Here is a 26,142-nt window from a genome sequence, read left to right as displayed (position 1 = left end):
ACCAGGCTATTTTTTTTTTTTTTGTATTTTTAGCAGAGACAAGGTTTTCCCATGGTCCGCAGGCTGGTCTCTAACTCCTGAGCTCAAGCCATTCGCTCGCCTCGAAGACCCAAAGTACTAGGATTTCAAGTGTGAGCCATCACACCCAGGTGGATTTCCAAGAAAAAAAAATATCAAAAACATTTGGGCATCTGAGCAAAAAGAACAAGTGACAAATATCTAAAAACTATGCTGTCACACTTTGACAGCAATGTTATACACCAAAAGAAAACAGAGGGTTACTGCATTTCAGATACTGAAGGAAAGAAAACATGAGCTAAGAATGTTCTATCCAGCTAAAGTGACTTTTAAGTATAAACATGGGATTCTCTCTTGTCACCGCCATGGAAGGAATGCTTTTCACCCTCTGCCATGATTCTGAGGCCTCCCCAGCCAAGTGGAACCACACGTGCATTGCCATTGCGATTTCTTGTCTCATGATACTGATATGTGCTATGGCTACTTATGGAGTATACAAGCAACACGCAGCCTGGATTATCCCATTCTTCTGTTACCAGATCTTTGATTTTGCCCTGAACACCGTGGTTGCAATCACTGTGCTTGTTTATCCAAACTCCATTCAGGAATACATACGACAACTGCCTCCTAATTTTCCCTACAGAGATGATGTCATGTCAGTGAATCCTACCTGTTTGGTCCTTATTATTCTTCTGTTTATTAGCATTATCTTGACTTTTAAGGGTTACTTGGTTAGCTGTGTTTGGAACTGCTACTGATACATCAATGGCAGGAACTCCTCCAATGTCCTGTTTACGTTACCAGCAATGACAATACAGTGCTGCTACCCCCGTATGATGATGCCACTGTGAATGGTGCTGTCAAGGAGCCACCGCCACCTTACATGTCTGCCTAAGCGGAGCTGAGGGCAGCAGCTTGACTTTTTTGACATCTGAGCAATGGTTCCGTTATTTCACTTTTGCGATGAGCTCTCTGCGCTTGTTTGTTGCTGAAATGCTACTTTTAAAAATTTAGATGTTAGGTTGAAACCTGTACTTTTCAGCATATGCTTTACCAGAACACTGTGACAGTTGAGCTGTAGAATTCTTTCTATAGGATTCGGGGTGTAATGGGCTTCACTAACCTTCCCTAGGCACTGAAACTTCCCCCAAATCTGATGGACCCAGAGTCAGAGAAGTTTGCTTTTGTACCTGCTGGGCTCCAAAGTTAGGCAGCAAAAGTTACACTTTTTCTCTCTACTCCCTCTATTTTGAAAGTGTAAAATAAAACCAAAAGTAGACAACTTTTTCTTAAACCATTCCAGTGTAGAGAACAAAATCTTATGAAAACAGGAATGCCAATTGTGTAATCATTGTTCTAATCAGGTAAATAGAAGTCCTTATATATGTATTACAAGAATTTGCCCCATAGCATCCCTTACGACAAACTGTTCAATGACAGTTTGCACTTGGTGATAAAGGATTTTTCTCGATGGCCTAAATCAAGACCATTAGAAAGCGCTAGGCCGTGGAGCAGTAACCATCTGATGACTGTTCTCATGCATCTGGGTCCAGGGACATGAGGCGACATGCCTCGTCTGTGTTAGAGGGTGGGACAAGTGTGTTTGGCGCTGCATGGGATCTGGTGCTCCTCTCCTGGATTTACATCCTGACCCAGGGCCCACTTTTACTAAGTGTTCTGCCCTAGCCTGGTTCAAGGAGGTCATCCAGCTGACTTTATCAAGCTGAATTGGGATATATTTGACATACATTTGCCTGACAACTTGGAAAAGGGTTTTCCTCCTCCTTTCCCTGCAAGGTACATTCTACTGCTTAGAACTTCCAAGTATACCTAGTGACCTTTTAAAATGTAAAACTTTTCAGAAAAATGAAGGTTGCTTTCCTTGTATGTGCTTATTATCTTGACTACCTGAACTGCAAGGGATTTTTATATATTCATATGTTCCAAACTCAGCAACTCTCCTGTTAGTTCATTACTGAATGTGCTATAAATCAAGTCTTCTGTAATTAAAAAGAGATTTGCTCACATCCAAAAAAAAAAGTATAAACATGGCAAACTGTCATCAACATGCAAGAACTTAAAGAAGACTATTCACATGTGCTATCCCTTAGGAATCTGCAGGAGAATGCCCTTCCAACAATTAAAATAATAAATTAACATAAAACTACTAGTAATCTACTAAAATAATCTAAAAAATTGAAAATCAATGCTGATAAAGATGTGGAGAACCTGAAACCCAGTACAGTGCTGGTGGAGTAATCGCTGGAGATTCCTCAAAAAGTTAAACATAGAACTGCTGTATGTGCCAGCAATTCCACTCCTAAGTATATATGTAAAAGACCTAAAAACAAGTATTTGTTCACAAATGTCCACAGCACTATTCACAATAGCTAAAAAGTAGAAACCCAAATATGTCCATCAGCAAATGAATGGATGAATAAAATGTGGTATATCATGCAAGAAAATAGTATCTGCCCCAAAAAAAGAAGCAATTAAGTACTGACAGATGACCAAAAAAACAATTAAGTACTGATACAGACTACGATGTGGATGAACCTCAAAAACATTACACTGGGAAGTCAGACACAAAATAAGCCAGACACATATTACATGATTCCATTTATATGATACACCCACAGAAACAGAAAACAGGCTGTTGATCACCAGGAGCCAGAGATAAGAGGAAACAGGAAATAATCACCTCCTGGGTATGAAGGTTTATTCTGGGGTGATAAAAATGTTTTTCCATTACATAGAGGTGGCCATTGCACAACCCTGTGAAAGTTTTAAATGTCAATGAACTGTTTACTTTAAAATGATTAATTTTATGGTATGTGAATGTCACCTCAAATTTTTTTTTTCTTTAACGAAGAAACCATTAATTAAAAGAAACATAATGTCAAATAATCTGGTTTCGGGCCAGATGCAGTGGCTCACACCTGTAATCCTAGCACTTTGGGAGACTGAGGCAGGCGGATCACCTGAGGTCAGGAGTTCGAGACCAGCCTAACCAACATAGAGAAACCCTATCTCTACTAAAAATACAGAATTAGCCAGGCATGATGTCGCATGCCTGTAATCCCAGCTACTCGGGAGAATGAGGCAGGAGAACTGCTTGAACCCAGGGGGCAGAGGTTGCGGTGAGCCGAGATCACGCCATTGCAATCCAGCCTGGGCAACAAGAGTGAAACTCCATCTCAAAAAAAAAAAAAAAAAAAATCTGGTTTCATTGATTTAAACAAAGGTGAGTGTTAAAGACTAAACGAAGGAGACCAGGCACGGTATCTCACACCTGTAATCCCAGCACTTTGGGAGGCTGAGGCAGGCAGATTACTTGAGTCCAGAAGTTCGAGACCAGCCTGGGCGACATGGAGAAACCCAGTCTCTACAAAAAATACAAAAATTAGCCAAGCATCGTGGCACATGCCTGTAGTCCCAGCTACTCCAGAGGCTGAGGTAGAAGGATCACCTGAGCCTGAGAAACAGAGTGCAGCAAGCCAAGATCACAGCACTGCACTCCAGTCTGGGTGACAGAATAAGACCCTATTTCAAAAATCCAACAACAACAAAAACACATACTAAATGAAGGCTATAATATAGAACACCTAAGAGCTATATATTCTAACGATACAGATACAGTATAACTTTTTCCTTTTTGTTGGATACAGAGTCTCACTTTGTTACCCAAGCTAGAGTACAGTGGCTCGATCTCAGCTCACTGCAACCTCCATCTCCCAAGTTCAAGCAATTCTCCTGCCTCAGCCTCCAGAGTAGCTGGGATTACAGGCGCCTGCCATCACACCCAGCTAGTTTTTGTATTTTTAGTAGAGACAGGGTTTCACCATGTTGGCTAGGCTGGTCTCAAACTCCTGACCTCAAGTGATCCGCGTGCCTCAGCCTCCCAAAGTGCTGGGATTACAGGAGTGAGCCACCACACCCTGCCACAGTATAACTATTTTTAAAAAAACACCACAGAGGCAAAGTCAGTTTTTAAAAAATTTAAACTACTTAACAAGTATCTACTTAGCTCTTACAAACACATAACATTTTACCAACAATTTCTGAAACATACTTGCTTACCTCCGGACTTCATGTAACACACATACACACACACACAACTGCTGCTTAATAAAAATGAAAGCTATCATTTGCAAGTAGGGAGAAAGATGACTAAAAATTTGGATCCAAGGCAAAAACAAACATCATTTCAATTTTTTTAAAGATAGCTCAGGTACATTTCTCCAAAGACACCATCAGTCTTGCCTGAATTCTACCAGTGGAGTTCACAACCAAAAGAACATCTTACTCCCATCATCCAAGCAAATGAACCAGGTAACAATAACACTCTGGATGTTTCTGAAGATCGCTCTGAAATGTCAATTACCCAGAATTCTTGCAGCACTATACAAAAAGAGCTGTCACCCCCAACTGAATTTGAATCTTTCAAAAATAACAACTTCAGGCTGGGCACAGTGGCTCACACCTGTAATCCTAGCACTTTGGGAGGCCAAGGCGGGTGGATCACCTGAGGTCAGGTATTCAAAACCAGCCTGGCAAACATGGCAAAACCCCATCCCTACTAAAAATAAAAAAATAATTAGCTAGGCATGGTGCCAGGCACTTATAATCCCAGCTACTCAGGAGGCTGAGGCAGGAGAATCGCTTGGAACAGAGTGGGGTTGGGGGGCAGGCAGAGGTTGCAGTGAACTGAGATCACGCCACCTTACTCCAGCCTGGTTGAAAGAGCAAAAAACTCCATCTCAAAAAAAAGAACAATTTCTCAATCACTGAGTAAATTAAATTCAATTTAATTCTGCATTACAGCACTTTGCCCTGATTTTACAGAAATCTCGTATATAACAAATGCATACGTAAAGAACTACCAATACGTTGGAATATTCACTTAATCAGAACAAAAACACTGGTCTACATTATTAGAATAACCAGACCCAACTTTACATAAAAAGCAGGGTCCTGAATGGCTTCCAACTTTTAAAATAGAACCGAAATTATCATATAACCCCCATGATGATTTTAACAATTAGCTAAAGGTTAATAAATGCGAAGAAAAATCACTATTCACTTTAACATTGAAATTGTAATACACTTACCTATTCATAGTTCCAGATACATCAACATCATTCATAAAACATTCAATGCTCAAGGGGAGATCTGAAGCATTTGCACTCATCAATTTCTTGAGTTTCTCACACTCCTGAGAGAGTCGTAATAATGCCCGGATTTTGGACTTTATGTCTAGCTTGTATTTCTTCCCAAATTCTTCACAGAAGTGATTTACTAACACTTCATCAAATTTTCTGCCTCCCAATGTTGTGTCAAATGCAGTGGCCAGAACCTTAGGGAAAAAATGAGAATTAATCTAACAATTAACCAATCAATTTTGAAATGGATGAGATACATTGACCTGGTAAGTTATTAAAAAAAAAAAAAAGAGGGAGGGTTACATTAAGGTTAAAACAAGGCAATGTATACATCATTTAATCCTTATTACAGCTACATTGTAAAAAGAGGCACTATAATCCCCAATTTACAGATAATGCTACAGACCTAGACAGATGAGATAAACCACTATTCACAAAGCTACTAAGTGGTAGAAGTGGGACTCAAAGCCAAACAAATCTCCTTAAATCCAAAGTCCATGCCCTCCCCACTACACCAATCTGACCCCCAATAGCAGTTACATGTCCAAGGTAAAATATACTAACATGTCATGTACACACTTCTAGTCTACTCACTAACACAGAACTGAGTAATACTAAAGGCTCAACTCTCTGCAGATTACTACCAACGGATTTGTTAAAGCCTTAGCTCACAGCAATGTGTTTTCATTTAACCTGGAAGTCTAATTAGCTTGGGTTATCCGTTCTCAAATCTCTAACAGATTAGAAGCGAACTAGATGTAATTAGATTCAGTAACAGAAGTTAGGCTAAATTAGTGATGACATCCTTATGAAGGAGTAAAACCAGTTTAAAAAAAAAAAAAAAAAAACTCTTCAAAGAATGTAAAACGTCATGGGGGAAATTTTCTTAGTATGTTAACTGAAAAAAAGAAAACAGGACACAGAGCTAAATATAGTGACTCCAATTCTGTTTTCTTAGAAAACCAGAATGAAATACACCAAACTGTAGAGAATGGTAAGATTATAAGTAACTTTTCTTTCTTTCTTTCTTTCTTTTTTTTTTTTTTTTGAGATACAGTCTCACTGTGTTGCCCAGTCTGGGGTGCAGTGGCATGATCTCAGCTCACTATAGCCTTGACCATCCAGGCTCAAGCAATCCTCCCACCTCAGCATCCCAAGTAGCTGGAACTACAGGCACACATCACCACATTCAGTTAATTTTTGTATTTTTTTGTAGTGAAGGGGTTTCACCATGTTACTCAGGCTGTTCTCAAACTCCGGGCTCAAGCAATCCCCCCACTTCAGCACTACACGCAGCTAACTTTTGTAGAGACAGGGTTTTGCCATGTTGCCCAGACTTTTCTTTACACATAAGTGTTTTCCAAATTTGGGGACGTTTTTATAATGAATATTTTTATCATTTAAAAGTAATCAAAAGGATTGGAAAAGTGAGAGGTGACAGCTGACAGTGAAGGACAATTTAGAAAAACAGAAGCAGATGGTCACTAATAGATATCACTCTGCTCCAAAGCCAGGCTAAATTATGACCAGAATCTTCTGTTTATAAAAAGATGAAAGCATAGCATAGATCTTATAAATAATTCTATTAGGATTAAAGTTTAAACACTGAAAATTACAATGGCCCACCATTTTTAGTTGTAAAAAAGCAAAATCACAAATCTTATTTCCCAATTATCTAAAAAATTTGCTTTGCTTTTCTTTTTTTTTGGAGACAGAGTTTTGCTCTTATTGCCCAGGCTGGAAATGGCACAATCTCGGCTCACCACAATCTCCACTTCCTGGGTTCAAGAGATTCTCCTGCCTCAGCCTCCCAAGCAGCTGGGATTACAGGCATGTGCCACCATGCTTGGCTAATTTTGCATTTTTAGTTGAGACAGGATTTCTCCATGTTGGTCAGGCTGGTCTCAAACTCCCGACCTCAGGTGATCTGCCCGCCTCGACCTTCCAAAGTGCTGGGGTTTACAGGTGAAAGCCACTGCACCTGGCTGCTTTTTTTTTTTTTTTTAACTACCTAGAAACAACATAAACCAGAAAATAAAATAGAGAAGTCTATTTTTCAAACAAACAGGACCATAACAAACAGAAGTCTCAAAATGCCTCCAAAATTACCAAATATTTAGTTTGGGGTAATCACTCTCCACCAATCTCCAATTAGCACAAGGTCAATTTAGACCTTGGCACCAAGAATTTTAATATACAATTCAAATAATTAAAGCAAACACCTGAAAAATCCTTGGTTCTTCACCAAATTGTAGATAAAATCATCTAGACAGAGAATTTTATATCCTACTGTGGAACTAGCATAAACTAGCAAACTCAAGTGTGACAGAGATCACCCTCTAGCCCCTCCTTGCCTTCTACACTTCTGTGTGTACAAAACTGCTTAAACTTAAGGCTTTCCAGGAATCTGTAACTCGGAGTCCAGTTGCTTTTGGAATCCAAAAGAAACCCCTTTTCCAGAACACTGAAAACCTCAAGAGCAAGAGGACAGAGCACCTGTACCCCCCTCTTAATCCCCAGTGTAAAATTCACTAAGGAATTACATGTTTAAAAAAATCCTCCTAGGGCCGGGCACGGTGGTTCACGCCTGTAATCCCAGCACTTTGGGAGGCCGAGGCGGGTGGATCACGAGGTCAAGAGATCGAGACCATCCTGGTCAACATGGTGAAACCCCGTCTCTACTAAAAATACAAAAAAAATTAGCTGGGCATGGTGGCACATGCCTGTAATCCCAGCTACTCAGGAGGCTGAGGCAGGAGAATTGCCCGAATCCAGGAGGCAGAGGTTGTGGTGAGCCGAGATCGCGCCATTGCACTCCAGCCTGGGCAACAAGAGCGAAACTCTGTCTCAAAAAAAAAAAAAAAAAAATCCTCCTAGGCCAGGTGAGGTGGCTCACGCCCCCAGCACTTTGGGAGGCCAAAGCAGGTAGATCACAAGGTCAAGAGATCAAGGCCATCCTGGCCAACATAGTGAAACCTGTATCTACTAAAAATACAAAAATTAAGTGGGCTTGGTGGTGCATGCCTATAATCCTAGCTACTCAGGAAGCTGAGGCAGGAGAATCACTTGAACCTGGGAGGCGGAGGTTGCAGTGAGCTGAGATTGCGCCACTATATTCCAGCCTGGCGACAGAGCAAGACTCGGTTTAAAAAAAAAAAATACAAAATTAGCTGGGCATGGTGGTGCATGCCTGTAGTCCAGGCTATGTAGGAGAATCAGTTGAACCAGGGAGGCAGAGGTTGCAGCAAGCCAAGACTGCGCCACTGCATTCCAGCCCTGGTGACAGAGGAAGACTCCATCTCAGAAAACAATAAAAAATAAAAAGTCCTAATAACCCTCTAAGTTATGCATTATTTTTCCCATATTATAGATGAGGAAAAAAATCATCATCTTTCAAAAATTGATAATTACCATACTAGTAACACAATCTTCTGGGGAAAAAAACCATATACTTACTTTCAGTTTTCCTCTATTAAATGCACATAGAGAAACTTGATAAGCAGAATGGCCCATGTCTACAAAAACTACATTTCTTGGTTTCTCTTCTAAGGCAGGAAGATCTTGCTTATAGATTCCATATGCAAGAGCAACTACAGAAGAAAAAAAGCAAAAATTAAACATAGTAGTATCATCTAAGTAGTAAATAAAATTCATTTAAGCAGGAAAAAAGTTTTATATATAATGAATGCAACTACATGTGTTATGTTTTAGAAACCAAATTCTTTATAAGTACTGTATAATTTATTCAAGAACAATATTATCTTCCAAGAGTTAAATACTGACATTCACTTAGACTTCCTTACAGTTACCAATGGAGGCCGGGCGTGGTGGCTCACGCCTATAATACCAGCATTTTGGGAGACTGAAGTGGGTGGATCACAAGATCAGGAGTTGGAGACCAGCCTGGCCAACATGGTGAAACCCTGTCTCTACTAAAAATATAAATATTAGCCAGAGTCCCATCTACTCGGGAGGCTGAGGCAGAATTCCTTGAACCCAGGAGGCAGAGGTTGCAGTGAGCCAAGGTGGCACTACTGCACTCCAGCCTGGGCGACAGCGACAGTCTGTCTCAAAGAAAAAAGAAAAAGGACTTCCTTACAGTTGCCAATGGACTTTGGCAATTTTCGCCAAACCATTTCCCCTTCTATCCAAATATATTTTCCTGGATTTCTTCTATGTCTATGCTATGTTAACATCCCCACATGTTCTGTCCATGAGATGCTGCTTAATGTCCCATTCCTCTGACTCTACCAGTCCACGTCTAAGAGAAGGTCAATCTTTAAACCAAAGCACTGCTCCACACACTAAGCGTGCTCCTTCCCCAACAAGCATGTCATTAAATACCAAAATGCATGCTATAAGGGTACACAAAAAGTACTAGTCAGATTAATTCTTCACAAGTAACACAGTATCCAAAAACACCATGACACGGGTGGTAAGCAAGGGTGGCAGCACTGAAAGCAAAATAAAGATCAAGAAGCCCAAGGGTTTTGAAATTTCACAACCTTCAAGATTAGTCCAAAAAGTAATAATCAGTCATTCTTACCCGCAGTAGTTTCATTCATTAATCGCAAGCAATTAAGACCAGCAATCTGTGTTGCATCCATCACCGATCGTCTTTCTGCATCAGTATAGAAACAAGGAACCTACAAAAAAAAAAAAAAAAAATGAATGTTTACTGTATTATAGATTCTAATTTTAGTTAGTAAAATCCAGGAACGCCATCAAATCCCTACAGAATTTATTCTGTATATGATCAAGAAAATATTTCAAACTAGTAGGAAAAATTTAGAATATTTAGAATATTTAGTAAGCACTGTTAGGATAACCGAACAGCCATACCATTACCTTACATACACACATTACATGGCAGACCAAAATACCAACAGCTAAAGTAGTGACCACAGAAAAGAGTTAATATGGAGGCCAAAAACTGCTATCCTTAGAAAATGCCTGCTTGTATGTCGGCCCTTGCCTAGCATCTAGGATCTTGATTCATAAACAGTTCACTAAATCAACAGAAAAAGTTTCCCTAAATGATTAAGAGTGACTCACTGTACCTAAACTGTTTACATAAAAATGTAGCTTGTGCTGACTGCCGGCCTTCCTTCTGGGAGTCTGGAATTTTGGTTCATGCTCGGTGTAGGATACCAATGTGACTGATCCCCCAATAAAAACCCTGGATTAGCCAGGCACGGTGGCTCGCGCCTATAATCTCAGCACTTTGGGAGGCCAGGGCAGGTGGATCACCTGATGTAGGAGTTTGAGACCAGCCTGGCCAACGATGTGAAATCCCACCTCTACAAAAAAATACAAAACAAACAAACAAACAAACAAACAAAAAAACCTAGCTGGGTCCGTGGTGGCACATGCCCCTAATCCCAGCTACTCCCGAGGCTGAGGCAGAAGAACTGCTTGAACCTGGGAGAGGTAGAGGCTCCAGTGAGCTGAGATCATGCCATTGTACTCCAGCCTGAGAAACAAGAGCGAAGTACCATCTCAAAAAAAAAAAGGAAAAACAACCTGGATCCACAGGCTCAGGCAGACAGGCAGAACTCCTGTGGAAGAGGATACTTCACACATGTTGTTATAACCTGTTGCTGGAGTTAAGCACATGCTGACTCTGGGAAGCTTGTGCCTGGTTTCCTCCAGACTCTGCCTCGTGTGCCTTTTCCCTTTGTTGATTATCTTTTGTATCCTTTCACTGTAATAAATCTTAGCATGAGAACAGCTATATGCTAGGGCCTGTGAACACTCCTAAGCAAATCACCAAAACTCAGTGTGATCCTGAGGCCCCACCCAAACATGCCTCAACACTAATCACCTATTAACTTGATCCTCAAAGCTGGAAAAGACACTTAGACATTCCAGTATTTTATATAAATTTTACTCCCACACAAAACATAATGCAGGATCAAAGCTAGGGGCAATAGACGAAGGAATGGAAACAAATCTGGGAGACCAATGGAGAGCTGAAGAAAGATAGGAAACATCTAAGAAATACAGTCTGCTGTATCAGCCACTGGGGAATCAAGGCCACTGAATCTGAGCTTTTTAAAGGAACATAGCATTTTTATTCTTCTATAAAGAATAAAGCCCATCCCCAGAATGGGGTACACAACTGTAATCCAATTCTTTCTGACAAATATCAATTCTACTTTACTATTTAACCAAGGACCAAGGAATCCACCAGGCAACAAACTCTGGGGTGAAAAAGCCACCTAACAGTCCTTGCTTTGCCAATCAATGCACCAACATTAAGACAAAAGAGGCCACAAAACTAAAGTATCAGGTTAACAACTGCAGAATGACGAGATTCAGTGGCAAAGTCAATGTTAACCACACACAGTTCAACAGTACCTAAGGATTCCACCATACTACAAGCACAAAGCTACAGGTAGCCAGGTTTCTATCTTAACAGGGGTATGCAAAATATAAGATAAACTGCTGTCATGTATTTATGTTTTTTTTGTAGAATTTTTTTGAGACAGGGTCTCACTCTGTTGTCTAGGCTGGAATGCAGTCGTGTGATCAAAGCTCACTGCAGCCTCAAACTCCTGGGCTCAAATGAGCTTCCCAAGTAGCTAGGACTAGAGGTGTGCACCACCATGCCCAGCTAATCTTTTTTCTTCTCTTTTTTTTTTGGCAGAGATGGGGGTCTCACTGTGTTGCACAGGCTGGTCTCAAACTCCCGGCCTCAAACAATCCTCCTGCCCTGGCCTCCCAAAGTGCTGGGATTAAACCACCATGCCCAGCCTTTGCCTTTGTGTTTAATGCTAGATACCAACAGCAAATACAAATAGAGAAGAAGTGCCACTTACAGTTGGGGTATTCAACTAATTCAACAAATGAGTGACTACCCTGTGCCAGGCACTATGCTAGGGGATGAAAAAAAATCCAGGAACAAATGGGCAGGCTGAGATAAATGCACCTTGAAGAACAGAATTTAAATAGGCAGAATATCAACGGAGGCCTGAGCAAAAGCTAAGCAGCAGAAAAGTGTATTTAAGATGAGGCCAGGGCGGTGGCTCACGCCTGTAATCCCAGCACTTTGGCAGCTGAGGCAGGTGGATCATGAGGTCAGGAGTTCAAGACCAGCCTGGCCAAGACGGTGAAACCCCGTCTCTACTAAAAATACAAAAAAAAAAAAAATTAGCCCGGCATGGTGGCGGGCACCTGTAATCCCAGCTACTAAGGAGGCTGAGGCAGGGAATTCCTTGAACCTGGGAGGTGGAGGTTGCAGTGACCCAAGATCATGTCACTGCACTCCAGCCTGGGTGACAGAGCAAGACTACATCTCAAAAAAAGATAAAGACTAGTTTCATAAATTTTTTAAATAACCATTACAACCTGAGGCAAAAACCAATTTTACTTGCAATCAGCAGCTTTCTTCTCTCTGCTTCTTCATGCAAACTCCCAATAATGTGTAGGGTATCAAACTCACCGAAACAACACAGTCAACTACAGGCTTCTTAAGAACACTTTCTGCTGTCTCCTTTAGTTTGGACAAAAGCATAGCAGTCACTTGCTCAGTGGTAAAATTTCGCTCTTCCTCCATATATGTCACCTGCAAGAAAACAACAAAAGGGCCTAGACTTATATTTCTTTCTTCATAAGCTAAAATGAACAATATCTCCCACTATTAATGGAACATTACTCAAGAGGGGTTTGGTTAAAAAAAAAAAAAAAAAAAGCTAGTTTTGGAAGTAATACCTTGAAGGTCATTACTTACAGCTTTTTTTTTTTGGAGGTAGGGTCTCTCTGTCACCCAAGCTGAAGTGCAGTGCTATGATCACAGCTCAATGGAGACCTAAATTCTTGGGCTTAAGCGATCCTCCTGCCTCAGCCACCCAAGTAGCAGGGAGCAAAAGCGTATGTCACCGCACCTAGCTAATTTTTTATTTTTTAAATATGTTGTAGAGATGGAGTTCTTGCTTTGTTGCCAATGCTGGTCTCAAAACTCTTGACTTCAAGCAATCCTCTTTCCCCAGTCTCCCAAAGTGCTAGGATTATAGGCATGAGCCACCAAACCTAGCCTATTTTAGCTTTCAACAGACTTTCCAAACACTATACTTGGAGACGAAGCACCACAATGCGAAATGACAAATCTTGAGAAAAGTTTCTTTGCAAAGGCAAATCAGCGTAGCTCACCATGACCCACACTGTCCCTCCATAAAGAGGCTGCTGGTAGAAACTATTTTACTATCTGACATACTATGTGTATTTTAATGTATTTACTGTTTATTATCCATCTCCCCAATTAGGATTTCAATCTAATCAGAGGACATGGATGTCTGATTGTTCACTGCCATACTCCCAGCACCTAGGACAGGACATGGCACAATAAATACTGGTTGAATTAAATAATAAAAGATGGAGGGACATGGATGAACCTGGAAACCATCATTCTCAGCAAAATGACACAAGAATAGAAAATCAAACACCGCACGTTCTCACTCATGGGTGGGTGTTGAACAATGAGAACATGTGGACACAGGGAAGGGAGCATCACACACTGGGGTCTGTTGGTGGGGGGAAATAGGGGAGGGACAACGAGGAGTGGGGAGTTGGGGAGAGATAGCATGGGGAGAAATGCCAGATATAGGTGATGGGGAGGAAGGCAGCAAATCACACTGCCATGTGTGTACGTATGCAACAATCTTGCATGTTCTTCACATGTACCCCAAAACCTAAAATGCAATTAAAAATAATAATAATAATAATAATAATAATAAAAGATGGGCTGGGTACAGTGGCTCACACCTATAATCCCAGCACTTTGGGAGGCCAAGGCAGACAAATCACTTGAGGTCAGGAGTTAAAGACCACCCTGGCCAACATGGTAAAACCCCATCTCTACTAAAAACACAAAAAATTAGCTGGGCCTGGTGGTCCATGCCTTGTAATCCTAGCTACTTGAGAGACTGAAGCACAAGAATTACTTGAACCCAGGAGGCAGAGGTTGCAGTGAGCAGAGATCACACCACTGCTCTAGCCTGGGCAACAACAGCAAAACTTTGTCTCCAAAAAAAAAAGATTGCCGGGCGCAGTGGCTTACACCTGTAATCCCAGTACTTTGGGAGGCTGAGGCAGGTGGATCACAAAGTTAGGAGTTCGAGATCAGCCTGGCCAATATGATGAAACCCCGTCTCTACTAAAAACACAAAAAAAATTAGCCAGGTGTGGTGGTGTCTGTCTGTAATCCCAACTACTCGGGAGGCTGAAGTAGGAGAAGTGCTTGAACCTGGGAGGCAGAAGTTGCAGTGAGCCAAGATCACGCCACTGCACTCCAGCCTGGCGACTCTCAAAAAAAAAAAGATTGCCTAAAATAATCCCATCCCATCTCACATGCCCATATTCCCCAATTACAATCCAGAATAGAACACTTTTCTTTTAGTTAGGGCAGTTAGCTGCTGCCCTAACTCAGCTTGTGTGCCACCTTCTCACTCCCCAGCCCAACCACAATTTATTATGGTTTAGAATTGAACAGTTCTTACCTTATTGCATGCTAAAGATGGGGCAGTACCCCTCCTAGTGCCCTTTCTAAATTATCCCTTTCTTCCCTGCTATTTGCCTAATTCTGATGTCAATCCCTCCACTTTCAGACTTGGATCTACTCGTTCCCCAGGTCTTCTTCCTAATCTTTTTCTACTTTGGTTCTTGCAATGCTTATAACTAAATCTGCCGATACTTATCCTATTTCTATTATAACTAATAAGTACTACCCATTGAGTCACCTTCCTTTTTAATCCCTTTCTCTCTCCTGTGCTTTAGCTTCATCTTTTACCATGTCATTCAAACTGTCCTTAGATAATTACCACAGATATTTTAGGTAAGCCCAGTCATCTCTTTAGTTATCAGAATTTTTCACTTCTAAATACAACTACATTCTGGGCTACAGTGGAATAGCAGACTGTCTTTTATCACAGTTCTCACCATCTCTTGGCCTTCCAGCCTGTTCTCCATGATTCTTGGTCTCCAAAACCAAATCTGTCCACAAATTCACCTGCCTGGAAAGCCAACCCTGTCCCCACCCAGCCTTGTGAATTCCAATTACCTCTGAGTGCAAGAAAGGCAGATGTGTCCACCGTAACTATCTCCCAGCCTCTTACCTCTTTTCTGCGATCAGTTCACTGCACACTTCACAGAGTCTCCTCTAGATGTACCAGAGATAAAGACTAAACTCACCTTACCCCAAAAGAACATCTCTTTCCAAATTAAGTCCTATTGCCAAGAGTATGTCCACTTATCTGCTAGTGACTTAAAACTGTGATTCCTGCCGGGCATGGTAGCTCACGTCTGTAATCCCAACACTTTGGGAGGTCAAGACAGGTTGATCACGAGGTCAGGGGTTCAAGACCAATCTGGCCAACATGGCCATGTATCTACTAAAGATACTAAACGTATCTACTAAAGATAGAAAAAATTAGCCGGGCGTGATGGCACGTGCCTGTAATCCCAGCTACTCGGGAGGCTAAGGCAGGAGAATCACTCGAACCCAGGAGACGGAGGTTGCAGTGAGCCGAAATCATGCCATTGCACTCCAGCCAGGGCAACAGGGCGAGATGCCATCTCAAAAAAAAAAAAAAAAAAAAAAATACACACACACACACACAAAAACTGTGATTCCTTTACCTCCTCTTCCAGAAATCACTCCCTAAAATCATGCTAAAAAGGTCATTTGCATCAGTGAGCCAAACAAGCAGCAATGGCAGTGTTAACTTCAAACCATCACTACCCAGGCTTCCACCAACCCATATTAAGAGTACCACCCACAGCTTCCAACCAAAGTCCAGATCATTCAAAAATGTCAAAAATCTTTACCAGCAAAAAGCTTCTCCTAAGCATTTGTAAGCATTTTCATTACAATCTGACATCAGAAAAGTAAAGATATATATTGAACAGATAAAGAAAATAATACTGCATTTTAATCATAAGGCATTAACTTGACAACCTTACCTTTATACCTGTTAATCCTGTGGGCAACTGCTCAATATCATATGCAAGGTTAGATTTTTCTGCCTCCACAAATGGATCAGAGAATGCTCGGCCATGGAATCTTTTAAATCCTTGGACTGTGTTCTTTGCATTAGAAATGACCTAAGAGAAAGAATATCAAAGAGTGGAAAGACTACTAATAATTTTTTTTTTTTAACTTCAACAGCCTCAGATAAAATTAGCATCATTTTAAATTTATAGAGTTTCCTTCTTGGTTTCAGTTTCTATAGACACTAAACTTTTCTTATTTTTTTTTTCTTTTTTTGAGATAGAGTCTCACTCTGTGGCCAGACTGGAGTGCAGTGGCACAATCTCGGCTCCCTGCAACCTCCGCCTCTCGGGTTCAAGTGATTCTCCTGTCTCAGTCTCCCAAATAGCTGGGATTACAGGCATCTGCCACCATCCCCGGCTAATTTCTGCATTTTTAGTAGACACGAGGTTTCACCATGTTGGCCAGGATGGTATCAATTTCCCGACCTCAGGTGATCTGTCCACCTAGGCCTCCCAAAGTGCTGGGATTACAGGCATGAGCCACCACACCCAGCCCAGACACTAAACTTTTCTAAATGGTGCTTACTAGGATTCAAAGTGAGGGGATAAGGGGCTTGCACAGGTCTCACAGTGGGAGGGCTAAAAATAGAGCCCTGCTCTTCCTATATCCCATGAAGTTAGGTCATCGTAGAAGTATTTTCTGTTCTTAAACTTCTAATAAACATTTACATAAAGTAACTTTTAGCCTTTAAAAACTGTCCATAGTTTATGGTTTAACACTTCCAGGAACCAATTCAGCTATACATAAATTGATTCAGAAATTCTAGTTAAAGCCAGATGTGGCAGCTCACTCCTGTAATCCCAGCAATTTGAGAGGCCAAGGCCTCATCTGAGGTCAGGAGTTCAAGACCAGCCTGACCAACATGGTAAAATGCTGTCTCTAATAAAAATACAAAAAATTAGCCAGGCGTGGTGGCACACACCTGTAATCCCAGCTACTCAGGGGGCTGAGGCACGAGAATCACTTGAACCTGGGAGGTGAAGGTTGCATTGAGCTGAGATAGGGCCACTGCTGGAGTGCACTCCAGCCTCGGCTACAAAGCAAGACTCTGTCTCTCAAAAAAAAAAGAAAATTCCAGTTAAATAAAAATCAAACTAAGTGCACAAAAATGAACACAAAAGGATATTGAGAGAGTGTTATTTGTAATAGCAGACACCTAAAAACAGCCTAAATGGTTAATAACAGGAAAATGCTTAAATAAACTATGGTAAATCCAGACAATGAAATACCATACAATAGGTAAAAGTTTTTAAAAGTGGTAAGACAAATGTCTATATGATTTTTGGATAAAGCCTGAACAAATGACTTTCAAATTCCTTACACTTTTATATCTATGTTACCTAATTCCTCTAGAATAAACTATCACAACTTATGAGGGGAAAATGCTGTCAAAAAGATTCAAAAAATTCCAGAATGACCTTCTGCTTAGGATTTATAGCCTCCTCTTCCCAGTGCAGGAGATGTAATAAGCTCCTGTATCAACTAGATGAAAAGGCACACACCGAAGTCCTTTTGTAAAACAGATGAAGGCTCCCAAATCAGGCCCTCCTTGAGTAAGCTGCCAAACAGAAACTCTGTAACACAGTAACTGTATCAACCTAGAACTGGGCAGCCAGTTTAGTACAGTAACTCTCAATCATGAAAAGCAGCTTTAAAAAACTGGAGCAATTCGCTCAAATTTTAGAAGGAAAAATATTTCAAAATGGCCCTATATTTTCTACCTTCTATCTCCTACGAGATCTTGAACACTGTGAAAATGAACTATAAAACACCCAACTTAATGAAAAACCAATTAGCCAAGCACCACTTTAGACTATAAATTTTAGACCCTGCTCCATTCAAAAACAGTTTTACCCTATAGGGTTGCTCTAGACTGAACCATAAGAAGGTCAAACTTTTTTTTTTACTTGATTTTACAGATATCTCAGACACTTAGAATAACAGAACTTTTGGGGTTCTGCTGCTCTGGTTATTCAGAAATCAGCAATTACGTCAGGTTCCTGGTTTACAGAGTAAACTAACAGCAAGTCCTTTAATGTACTTCTAGATGTATGCTTTCCTTCCTTGAGAATCTTGACTAATAAGATCAACGCTTACCTTATATATGAATAAGATGAAAGGCCCAACAAGACAGACTTTAAGGAGCATGTAAAATATCAAGGAACAAGCAAGCCTTGCTTAACATGATCTAGGCAAAACAAACCCTGGCAGTTTGCATTAAACAGATTATACTGCTAATGCTATTTTATTTTATTTATTTACTTTTTTTTTTTTTTTTTGAGAGGGAGTTTCGCTCTTGTTGCCCAGGCTGGAGTGCAATGGCGCGATCTCGGCTCACCACAACCTCTGCCTCCCGGGTTCAAGAGATTCCCCTGCCTCAGCTTCCGGAGTAGCTGGGATTACAGGCATGCGCCACCACATGCAGCTAATTTGGAATTTTTTAAGCAGAGACGGGGTTTCTCCACGTTGGTCAGGCTGGTCTCAAACTCCCTCCCTCAGATGATCTGCGAACCTCCGCCTCCCAAAGTACTGGGATTACAGGCATGAGCCACCACACCCAGCCAGCTAATGCTATTTTAAGGCTATTTGCTTCTCACTGAAGTAGTGGTCTTTGGGTATCTGCAGAGGATTGATTCCAGGACACCCCCTGAATTAGACCAAAATCCAGGGATGCTCAAGTCCCTTGTACAAAATGATGTAGTATTGGCCTATAACCTACGCACATTCTCCTGTATACTTAAAGTCACCTCTAGATTATTTATAATACCTAATACAATCTAAATGCTATGTAAGTAGTTGTTACACTGGATTGTTTTTATTTGTATTTTTTTTTATTGTTGCACTGTTGTTTTTCTCAAAACTCTTTTTGATCCACCGTTGTTTAAATCTACAGATGCAGAACCCATGGAATTGTGAGGTTGACTGTATGTGAGAAGAGTGAACAGGTTGTATCTGTCAGCTGTATACCCGGGGCCTACCAGTGCTAGGCACATAATGGGCATTAAACTACTTGCTGAAAACATGGATGAACCAAAGAAATAAGTCATTTTAGGGAAAAAAAAAATAAAACTATACCTGGCTTTTAGCTGCTGCTCCAATTGAACGATTCTTAGGACCAAAAGAAATGCATGCCCTAGAAGATAAAACAAACCACTTAAGAATTAAATCTTATTGCAATAATAAATCCAAAACCACAGCAGGCAAGATGTGTCAGCTAAAATGCCATATATTTTAATGGTACACACCTATGATGTTGATCTTTCTATTGAGTAAATCTGTACATGAAATGGGTTGCGTCTTACAATGGAGTCCTGTCATTTACATGCTGGAGCACAAGTCTGATGTGATAACTACCTGTCTAGAATACTACAGAGAGGTGAACTAGACAGTCTCTACCATCCGCTAATTATTTTTCAAGTCTCCTGTTCAGAATCCCAGGATAAAATAACGTATCCTTACATCAGTATATTAATTTTTGTTTGTTTGTTTTTGAGACAGAGTTTTGCTCTGTCGCCAGGCTGGAGTGCAGTGGCTCAATCTCAGCTCACTGCAACCTCCGCCTCCCGGGTTCAAGCAATTCTCCTGCCTCAGCCTCCCGGGTAGCTGGGACTACAGGCGCACACCACCACACCCAGCTAATTTTTTTTGTATTTTTAGTAGAGACGGGGTTTCACCATGTTGGTCAGGATGGTCTCGATCTCTTGACTTCGTGATCCGCCCACCTCAGCCTCCCAAAGTGCTGGGACTACAGCCTTGAGCCACCATGCCTGGCCAATATTTTTAAGACAACTCATAACTTCACCAAGAATATAGTCTACGAACCCTGAAAACAACTCTTGCCCTATTATAGAAGTAAAAAGGTAATTTTTTTAGAACTAGTTTCCAGGGACTCAATTTTTTTTTTTTTTTTTTTTTTTTTTTTGGAGACAGAGTCTCACCCTGTCATCTGGGCTGGACTGCAGTGGCCCTATCTCAGCTCACTGCAACCTCTACCTCCTAGGTTCCAGTGATTCTCATGCCTCAGCCTTCTGAGTAGCTGGGATTACAGGCGTGCGCCACCACGCCCAGCTAATTTTTGTATTTTCAGTAAAGACATGGCTTCACCATGTTAATCAGGCTGGTCTTGAACTCCTGACCGCAGATGATTCACCCACCTTGGCCTCCCAAAATGCTGGGATTATAGGTGTGAGCCACCATACCTGGCCAGGATTTAGAATTTCTGACTAGGAACTTTATTCCCGCTTCTGTATGTTCTTCTAAATCACCAATTCACACACTATCTCCTGATTTAATCTATTTACTGCCTCTTTTAGAAAGGCAAAATTGAAACCTGCTTGAAGGTTAAAAAAAAAACCAATGCTGTGCCTACGCTTAAAAAGCGAGGTGGCTCACGCCTGTAATCCCAGCACTTTGGGAGGCCAAGACAAGCAGATCACCTGAGGTCAGGAAATCAAGACCATCCTGGTCAACACAGTGAAACCCCGTCTCTACCAAAAATGCAAAAATAAGCTGGGCATGGTAGTGCATGCCTGTAATCCCAGCTACTCGGGAGGCTAACGCAAGGGGATTAGCTTGAACCAGGGAGTCAGAGGTTGCAGCAAGCTAAGACTGCACTACTGCCCTCCACCCTGATGACAGAGCGAGACTCCATCTGGAAAAAAAAAAAGGGTTGAGTAAATTTTGGCCAGACTCGGTGGCTCACAGCTGTAAATCCCAGCACTTTGGGAGGCCAAGGTGGGCAGATCACGAGGTCAGGAGTTTGAGACCAGCCTGGCCAACCTGGTGAAACCCCATCTCTACTAAAAATACAAAAGAATTAGCTGGGCGTGGTGGCAGGTGCCTGTAATCCCAGCTCTTGGGAGGCTGAGGCAGGAGAATTGCTTGAATCTGAGAGGCTGAGGTTGCAGTGAGCCAGGATCGTGCCATTGCACTCCAGCCTGGGCAACAATAGCGAAACTCCATCTCAAAAAAAAAAAAAAAGCTCTAGAACCATATTGCCTTGGTCCAAATATGACTAAATTAGATGACCTATTAATTTGATAAAACATAAACTTAAGAGCCCTGTGAAAACTGGCAGAATGCTGGGCCTCCCTGGGCTTCAGTGGTCCTTTCTAACCAATGGATAAGAATCCCTGTGAGCCAATCTCCCAGGGCAGCTGCAGGTAGCCAGGCCCTCTACTGACTAACAGGAAGAACAAACATGGGATACCCTTGGATCTCATTAGAATTCCTCCAAATTCTAAGCTTTTGGGTCTAGAAAGTGCAGGAAGTAGTCCCTCAAAAGCAAAGGTGTCAAGCTCAGCCTTTCTGTAACTATGCCACCAATCACTAAACAAATAAAATCTCTGTTGTAGGCACTAGGTGCAAATAAATAAAATATCCCTCAGTATCATGTAAATGTGTCTCCTCTCAAAGCCCATATTCCTCTTTAGGAAATTGCCCAAGGCAATCTTACCCACTTCCTCCACCTCAAAAAGGCTGCCTAGCATTAGCCTAATAATTGGCAAATCTCCATCTTTCTAAATACCACCAGATCTGAATTTCTAAGGTATATCCCTCCATGACCCCAATCACAACATAACTAAAAAGCAATTTTAGTCGTCTTCCATTCTTTCCTGCAGCTTTTTCAAACCCTTACCTCCTCAAAGCAATTACAATTCCCAGCTTTCATGCAAATCCTGCTAAGTGTTAACTTCCTCTTCTACCTCAGCAACTCTGAAGCTGCCTTGCTTCTAATTACCTTCCAAACAAAACCAACTACCAGAAATCAAACCTATCTTCCTTAATATGGAACCTAAGGCCTCTCTCAACCTAATCCCACTTTCCAGCTGTATTTCATGCACACGATTAACACAATTTGAATAAAGTATCCTCATCTTCCAGCTTTGCTTATGTCACTTTTGACACCTGAAATGCCCAGTTCCCTCACATGTTCTCTAGAAATAGTACCTATTTTGTCTGTAAAGCCTTCTCAACCCACTCTGACACCGAAATAAAAAGTAATCGCTTTTACCTCTTAAAACTTAGTGGACTGCCGGGCGCAGTGGCTCACACCTGTAATCCCAGCACCTTGGGAGGCTGAGACAGGTGGATTGCTTGAGCTCAGGAGTTTGAGACCAGCCTGGGCAACACAGTGAAACCCCATCTCTACTAAAATACAAAAAATTAGCTGGGCGTGACAGCATGCACCTGTAGTCCCAGCTACTCAGGAGGCTGAGGCAGAAGAATTGCTTGAACTTGCCGGGGAGGAGGGAGCTGTGGAGGTTGCAGTGAGCAGAAATCGAGGCACTGCACTCCAGCGTGGGTGACAGAGCTCATGCCTGTAATCCCAGCACTTTGGGAGGCCAAGGATCACAAAGTTAGGAGTTCAATATCAGCCTGGCCAACATAGTGAAACTCCATCTCTACTAAAAACACAAAAATTAGCCGGGCATGGTGGCAGGTGCCTGTAGTCCCCATTATTCTGGAGGCTGGGGCAGGAAAATCACTTGAACCCAGGAAGCAGAGGTTGCAGTGAGTCGAAATCGCACCACTGCACTTCAGCTTGGGCCAAAGAGTGAGGCTTCATCTCAAACAAACAATAACAAAAAAAAAAAAAATTAAAACTTAAAACTCATTTCTTGCAGTCAAGGTTACAGAGAGCTTATGCCACTGCACTCCAGCCTGAGTGACAGAGTAACCCTGTCTCAAAAAAAAATAAAGTCCTGTTTCACATTCTGAAAAATCCAGTTGGCTACCTTTAAAATTACATATTGATGTGGGATAACTTAAAAAAAAAAAAAAGGTTCCTACACTTCCATTAAAAAAGGACAACTGAAAAATAAGAGTATGATCCATTTGCTGAATTCGGTCAATATGTAAAACAGCAGCCAAGCGCGCTGGCTCATGCATGTAATCCCAGCACTTTGATCTGCCAAGCCAGGCAGATCACCTGAAAGGAGGAGTTCGAGACCAGCCTGGGCAATGTGGTGAAATCCCGTCTCTACTAAAAATACAAAAATTAGCCAGTCGTTGCGGCATGTGCCTGTAATCCCAGCTACTCAGGAGGCTGAGGCAGAACAATCACTTGAACCTGGGAAGTGGAGGCTGCAGTGAGCCAAGACTGTACCACTGCATTCCAGCCTGGGCAACAGAGCAAACTCCATCTCAAAAAAAAAAAAAGTAGACCAGGTGCGGTGGCTCACACCCTATAATCCCAGCACTCTTGGGGGCCGAGGCAGGCGGATCACCTGAGGTCAGGAATTCCAGACCAGCCTGGCCAACATGGTGAAACCTCATCTCTACTAAAAATACAAAAATTAGCCAGGCGCCGTGGCAGGTACTTGTAATCCCAGCTACTCGGGAGGCTGAGGAAGGAGAATCGCTTGAACCCCAGAGGTGGAGGTTGCAGTGAGCCAAGACTGTGCCACTGCACTCCCACCTGAGAGTGAGACTCTGTCTCAAAAAAAAAAAAAAGTAAAAATACAAACTGAAGGATTTTGAAAAATAAAAGCTTACACAAAGAAATCTAGTATTTAAATGAGATGAATGCTCAAAAAGATTAAGTTGAATATTAGCACTAGCACCTAGTTCTTGCTTTTTGATACAAGTTTATTGTAGAAAATTAGAAAACAGAAAAGTATGAAGAAAAAAATAAAGATTATATATACTTCCACAACCCTCCCCCCACCACAGAAGGTCACTATTAACAGTTAGGTAAATACTTCTATGTAATCCTAACAAATCTAGTAAGTTCAAAAAAAACAAAAGGAAGCAATACTGATGTACCACAATCAGTTTGCTTCTCCTCAATAAATGAGCTGAAAGTCTTCAGTGGCTGAATAATCCCTTGAGAATTCTGACATGAAAAAAGCATGACAAGAATATTTACAGGAAATATATCTACTACTTTCCATTCAACAAGAACTTGCAAATTTTGCATGGTCTACATCCCTGATCCCTATCCATGGCAGGAATCCTCTCTCATCCAAGCAGGTAAAGCTCCCGCGTTTCACAGTTCTCGTTACAGAGCCTTCTGTGCCAGGTGGTGTACTAAGCATCCTACACTTGATAATCCTAAATTCTCTGAGAAACGGGATTAGTATAGAGGAAGATCTGATTCAAGTCAAGTCAATGTGCCCAGAAACTTAAGTGTTAGAGTCTATGATTCAAAATTAGGGCTGTTAGACTCGAAACACCATGTATACACACATTCTGGAGTTGTTTTTCTGGTTTTGAGACAGGGTCTCACTCTGCCACCCAGGCTGGAGTGCAGTGGCTCGATATCTGCTTCCCGCAACCTCTGCCTCCCAGGCTCAAAAGATCCTCCCACCTCAGACTCCCGAGCAGCTGGTACTATAGGTGTGCACCTCCATCTCAAAATAAATAATCATTAAAAAGTACTAAAATTACATAATTACATAAGTAATAAGTAAAATTACATAAGCAATTTTAGTACTTTTTTAAGATTATTATTATTTTGAGATGGACTCTTGCTCTGTCACCCAGGCTGGAGTGCAGTGGCAGGATCTCAGCTCACTGCAAGCTCCACCTCCAGGTTCAAGCAATTCTCCTGCCTCAGCCTACCAAGGAGCTGGACTACAGGCGTGTGCCACCACACCTGACTAATTTTTGTATTTTTAGTAAAGATAGGGTTTTGCCATGTTGGCCAGGCTGGTCTCAAACTCTGACCTCCGGTGATACACCCACCTTAGCCTCTTTCAAAGTGCTGACTTCAGGTGACCCGCCCACCTCAGCCTCCCAAAGTACTGAGATTACAGGTGAGCCACCAAGCCCCTATTTTGTTTCTTAAGAGATGGTTCTCTGTCACCCAGGCTTGGAGTGTAGTACTCAATCATGGATCACTGCAGCCTTGATCACTGAGCTTAAGTGATCCTCCCACCTCAGCCTCCCGAATAGTTGTCATGCCACCACACCCTGCTAATTTTTAAAATTTTTTGTAGAGACAGGGTCTCACTATATTGCCCAAGCTTGTCTCGAACTCCTAGCCTCAAGCAATCCTCCTGCCTCAGTCTCCCAAAGCGCTGGGATAACAGGTATGAGCCACCAAGAGCAGCCTTAATTCATTCCTTCTTCTATCCTTCATTCAAACTATCTGAATCCTTTATTCCATGTATTATCTAATTCTATTTGTTCAAGTCTCACTCCAATCTTTCCTCACCACTTTAGCCTCCACTGATTACCTCTCCTTTGAACACAATATTTTAAGTCTGTTTTACACAGCCTTGTCCATAATTGGACTCATTCTGTTTACTGTTGCTTATGTTATTCGTATTTTAACTACATTGATTACACCTATAGACAGCAGGAATCTCTATCTTACACTTCCTCTGTACTACACACAATGACAATTCAATGCTGCTTAACCCATAAACACATTTCCTGCTTTACTGACATTACTATTCCTCCATTTCAAATTACAGGAAGCTAATTACAAATCAAGGTTAAGATTCCTCTGTTCTCATCTTTAAGTCCTAGAAATTACATCCTTTTTCAGCCAGAGAATATCACTATTCTCCCCTTCTTAAGAAATACTATTGACCAAATATTTATACACATTCTGAAAGCATATTACGAACAGCTGCAATTGGCACAGATCCTTAAAAAGGATAGTTTCATTTTTGTAAGTGTATGCATAGCCAGGTGCAGTGGCATGCATCTGTAGTTGCAGCTATTCAGGAGGCTTAGTCACCAGAACTGCTTGAGCCTGGGAAGTGGAGGTTGTAGTGAGCCAAGATTGCACCACTACACTCCAGCCTGGGTGACAGAGTGGGACAGTGTCTCAAAAAAAGTGTAAGCAGAACTACTCTCAGGATATTACAATAGCCATTGCTCTAATTCACTTTCTTCAACAATAGGAGAAAATGAAGAAGCCACCACAATAATTAGACTATTAAATATAACCAGTGGCCA

General features: G+C 41.5%; 1 protein-coding gene and 1 pseudogene across 2 annotated transcripts in view; one reads left to right on the top strand and one right to left on the bottom strand.

Moving 5' to 3' along the window:
- The window catches only part of HSPA4 (heat shock protein family A (Hsp70) member 4), a 57,694-nt gene that overhangs the window by 24,881 nt on the left and 6,671 nt on the right, over nt 1–26,142 (bottom strand). For both annotated transcript variants that reach the window (XM_021677474.2, XM_021677475.2), the window contains exons 2-7: nt 19,306–19,363; nt 16,140–16,280; nt 12,625–12,747; nt 9,727–9,826; nt 8,637–8,770; nt 5,130–5,374 (exon numbers count right to left, since the gene is read on the bottom strand). In XM_021677474.2, the coding sequence (XP_021533149.2) occupies nt 5,130–5,374; nt 8,637–8,770; nt 9,727–9,826; nt 12,625–12,747; nt 16,140–16,280; nt 19,306–19,363 (801 nt within the window). The remainder of the gene's footprint in view (nt 1–5,129; nt 5,375–8,636; nt 8,771–9,726; nt 9,827–12,624; nt 12,748–16,139; nt 16,281–19,305; nt 19,364–26,142) is intronic.
- LOC105710103 (lysosomal-associated transmembrane protein 4B-like) lies at nt 384–936 on the top strand (annotated as a pseudogene).

This window comes from Aotus nancymaae, unplaced genomic scaffold (genome assembly GCF_030222135.1).
Source record: "Aotus nancymaae isolate 86718 unplaced genomic scaffold, 86718_ANA_hifiasm-v0.15.2.pri h1tg000064l_1, whole genome shotgun sequence".
NCBI classification, from domain to species: Eukaryota; Metazoa; Chordata; class Mammalia; order Primates; family Aotidae; genus Aotus; species Aotus nancymaae.
Note: the sequence above shows the minus strand (reverse complement) of the source record. Positions and strands in the feature narration are given on the sequence as shown.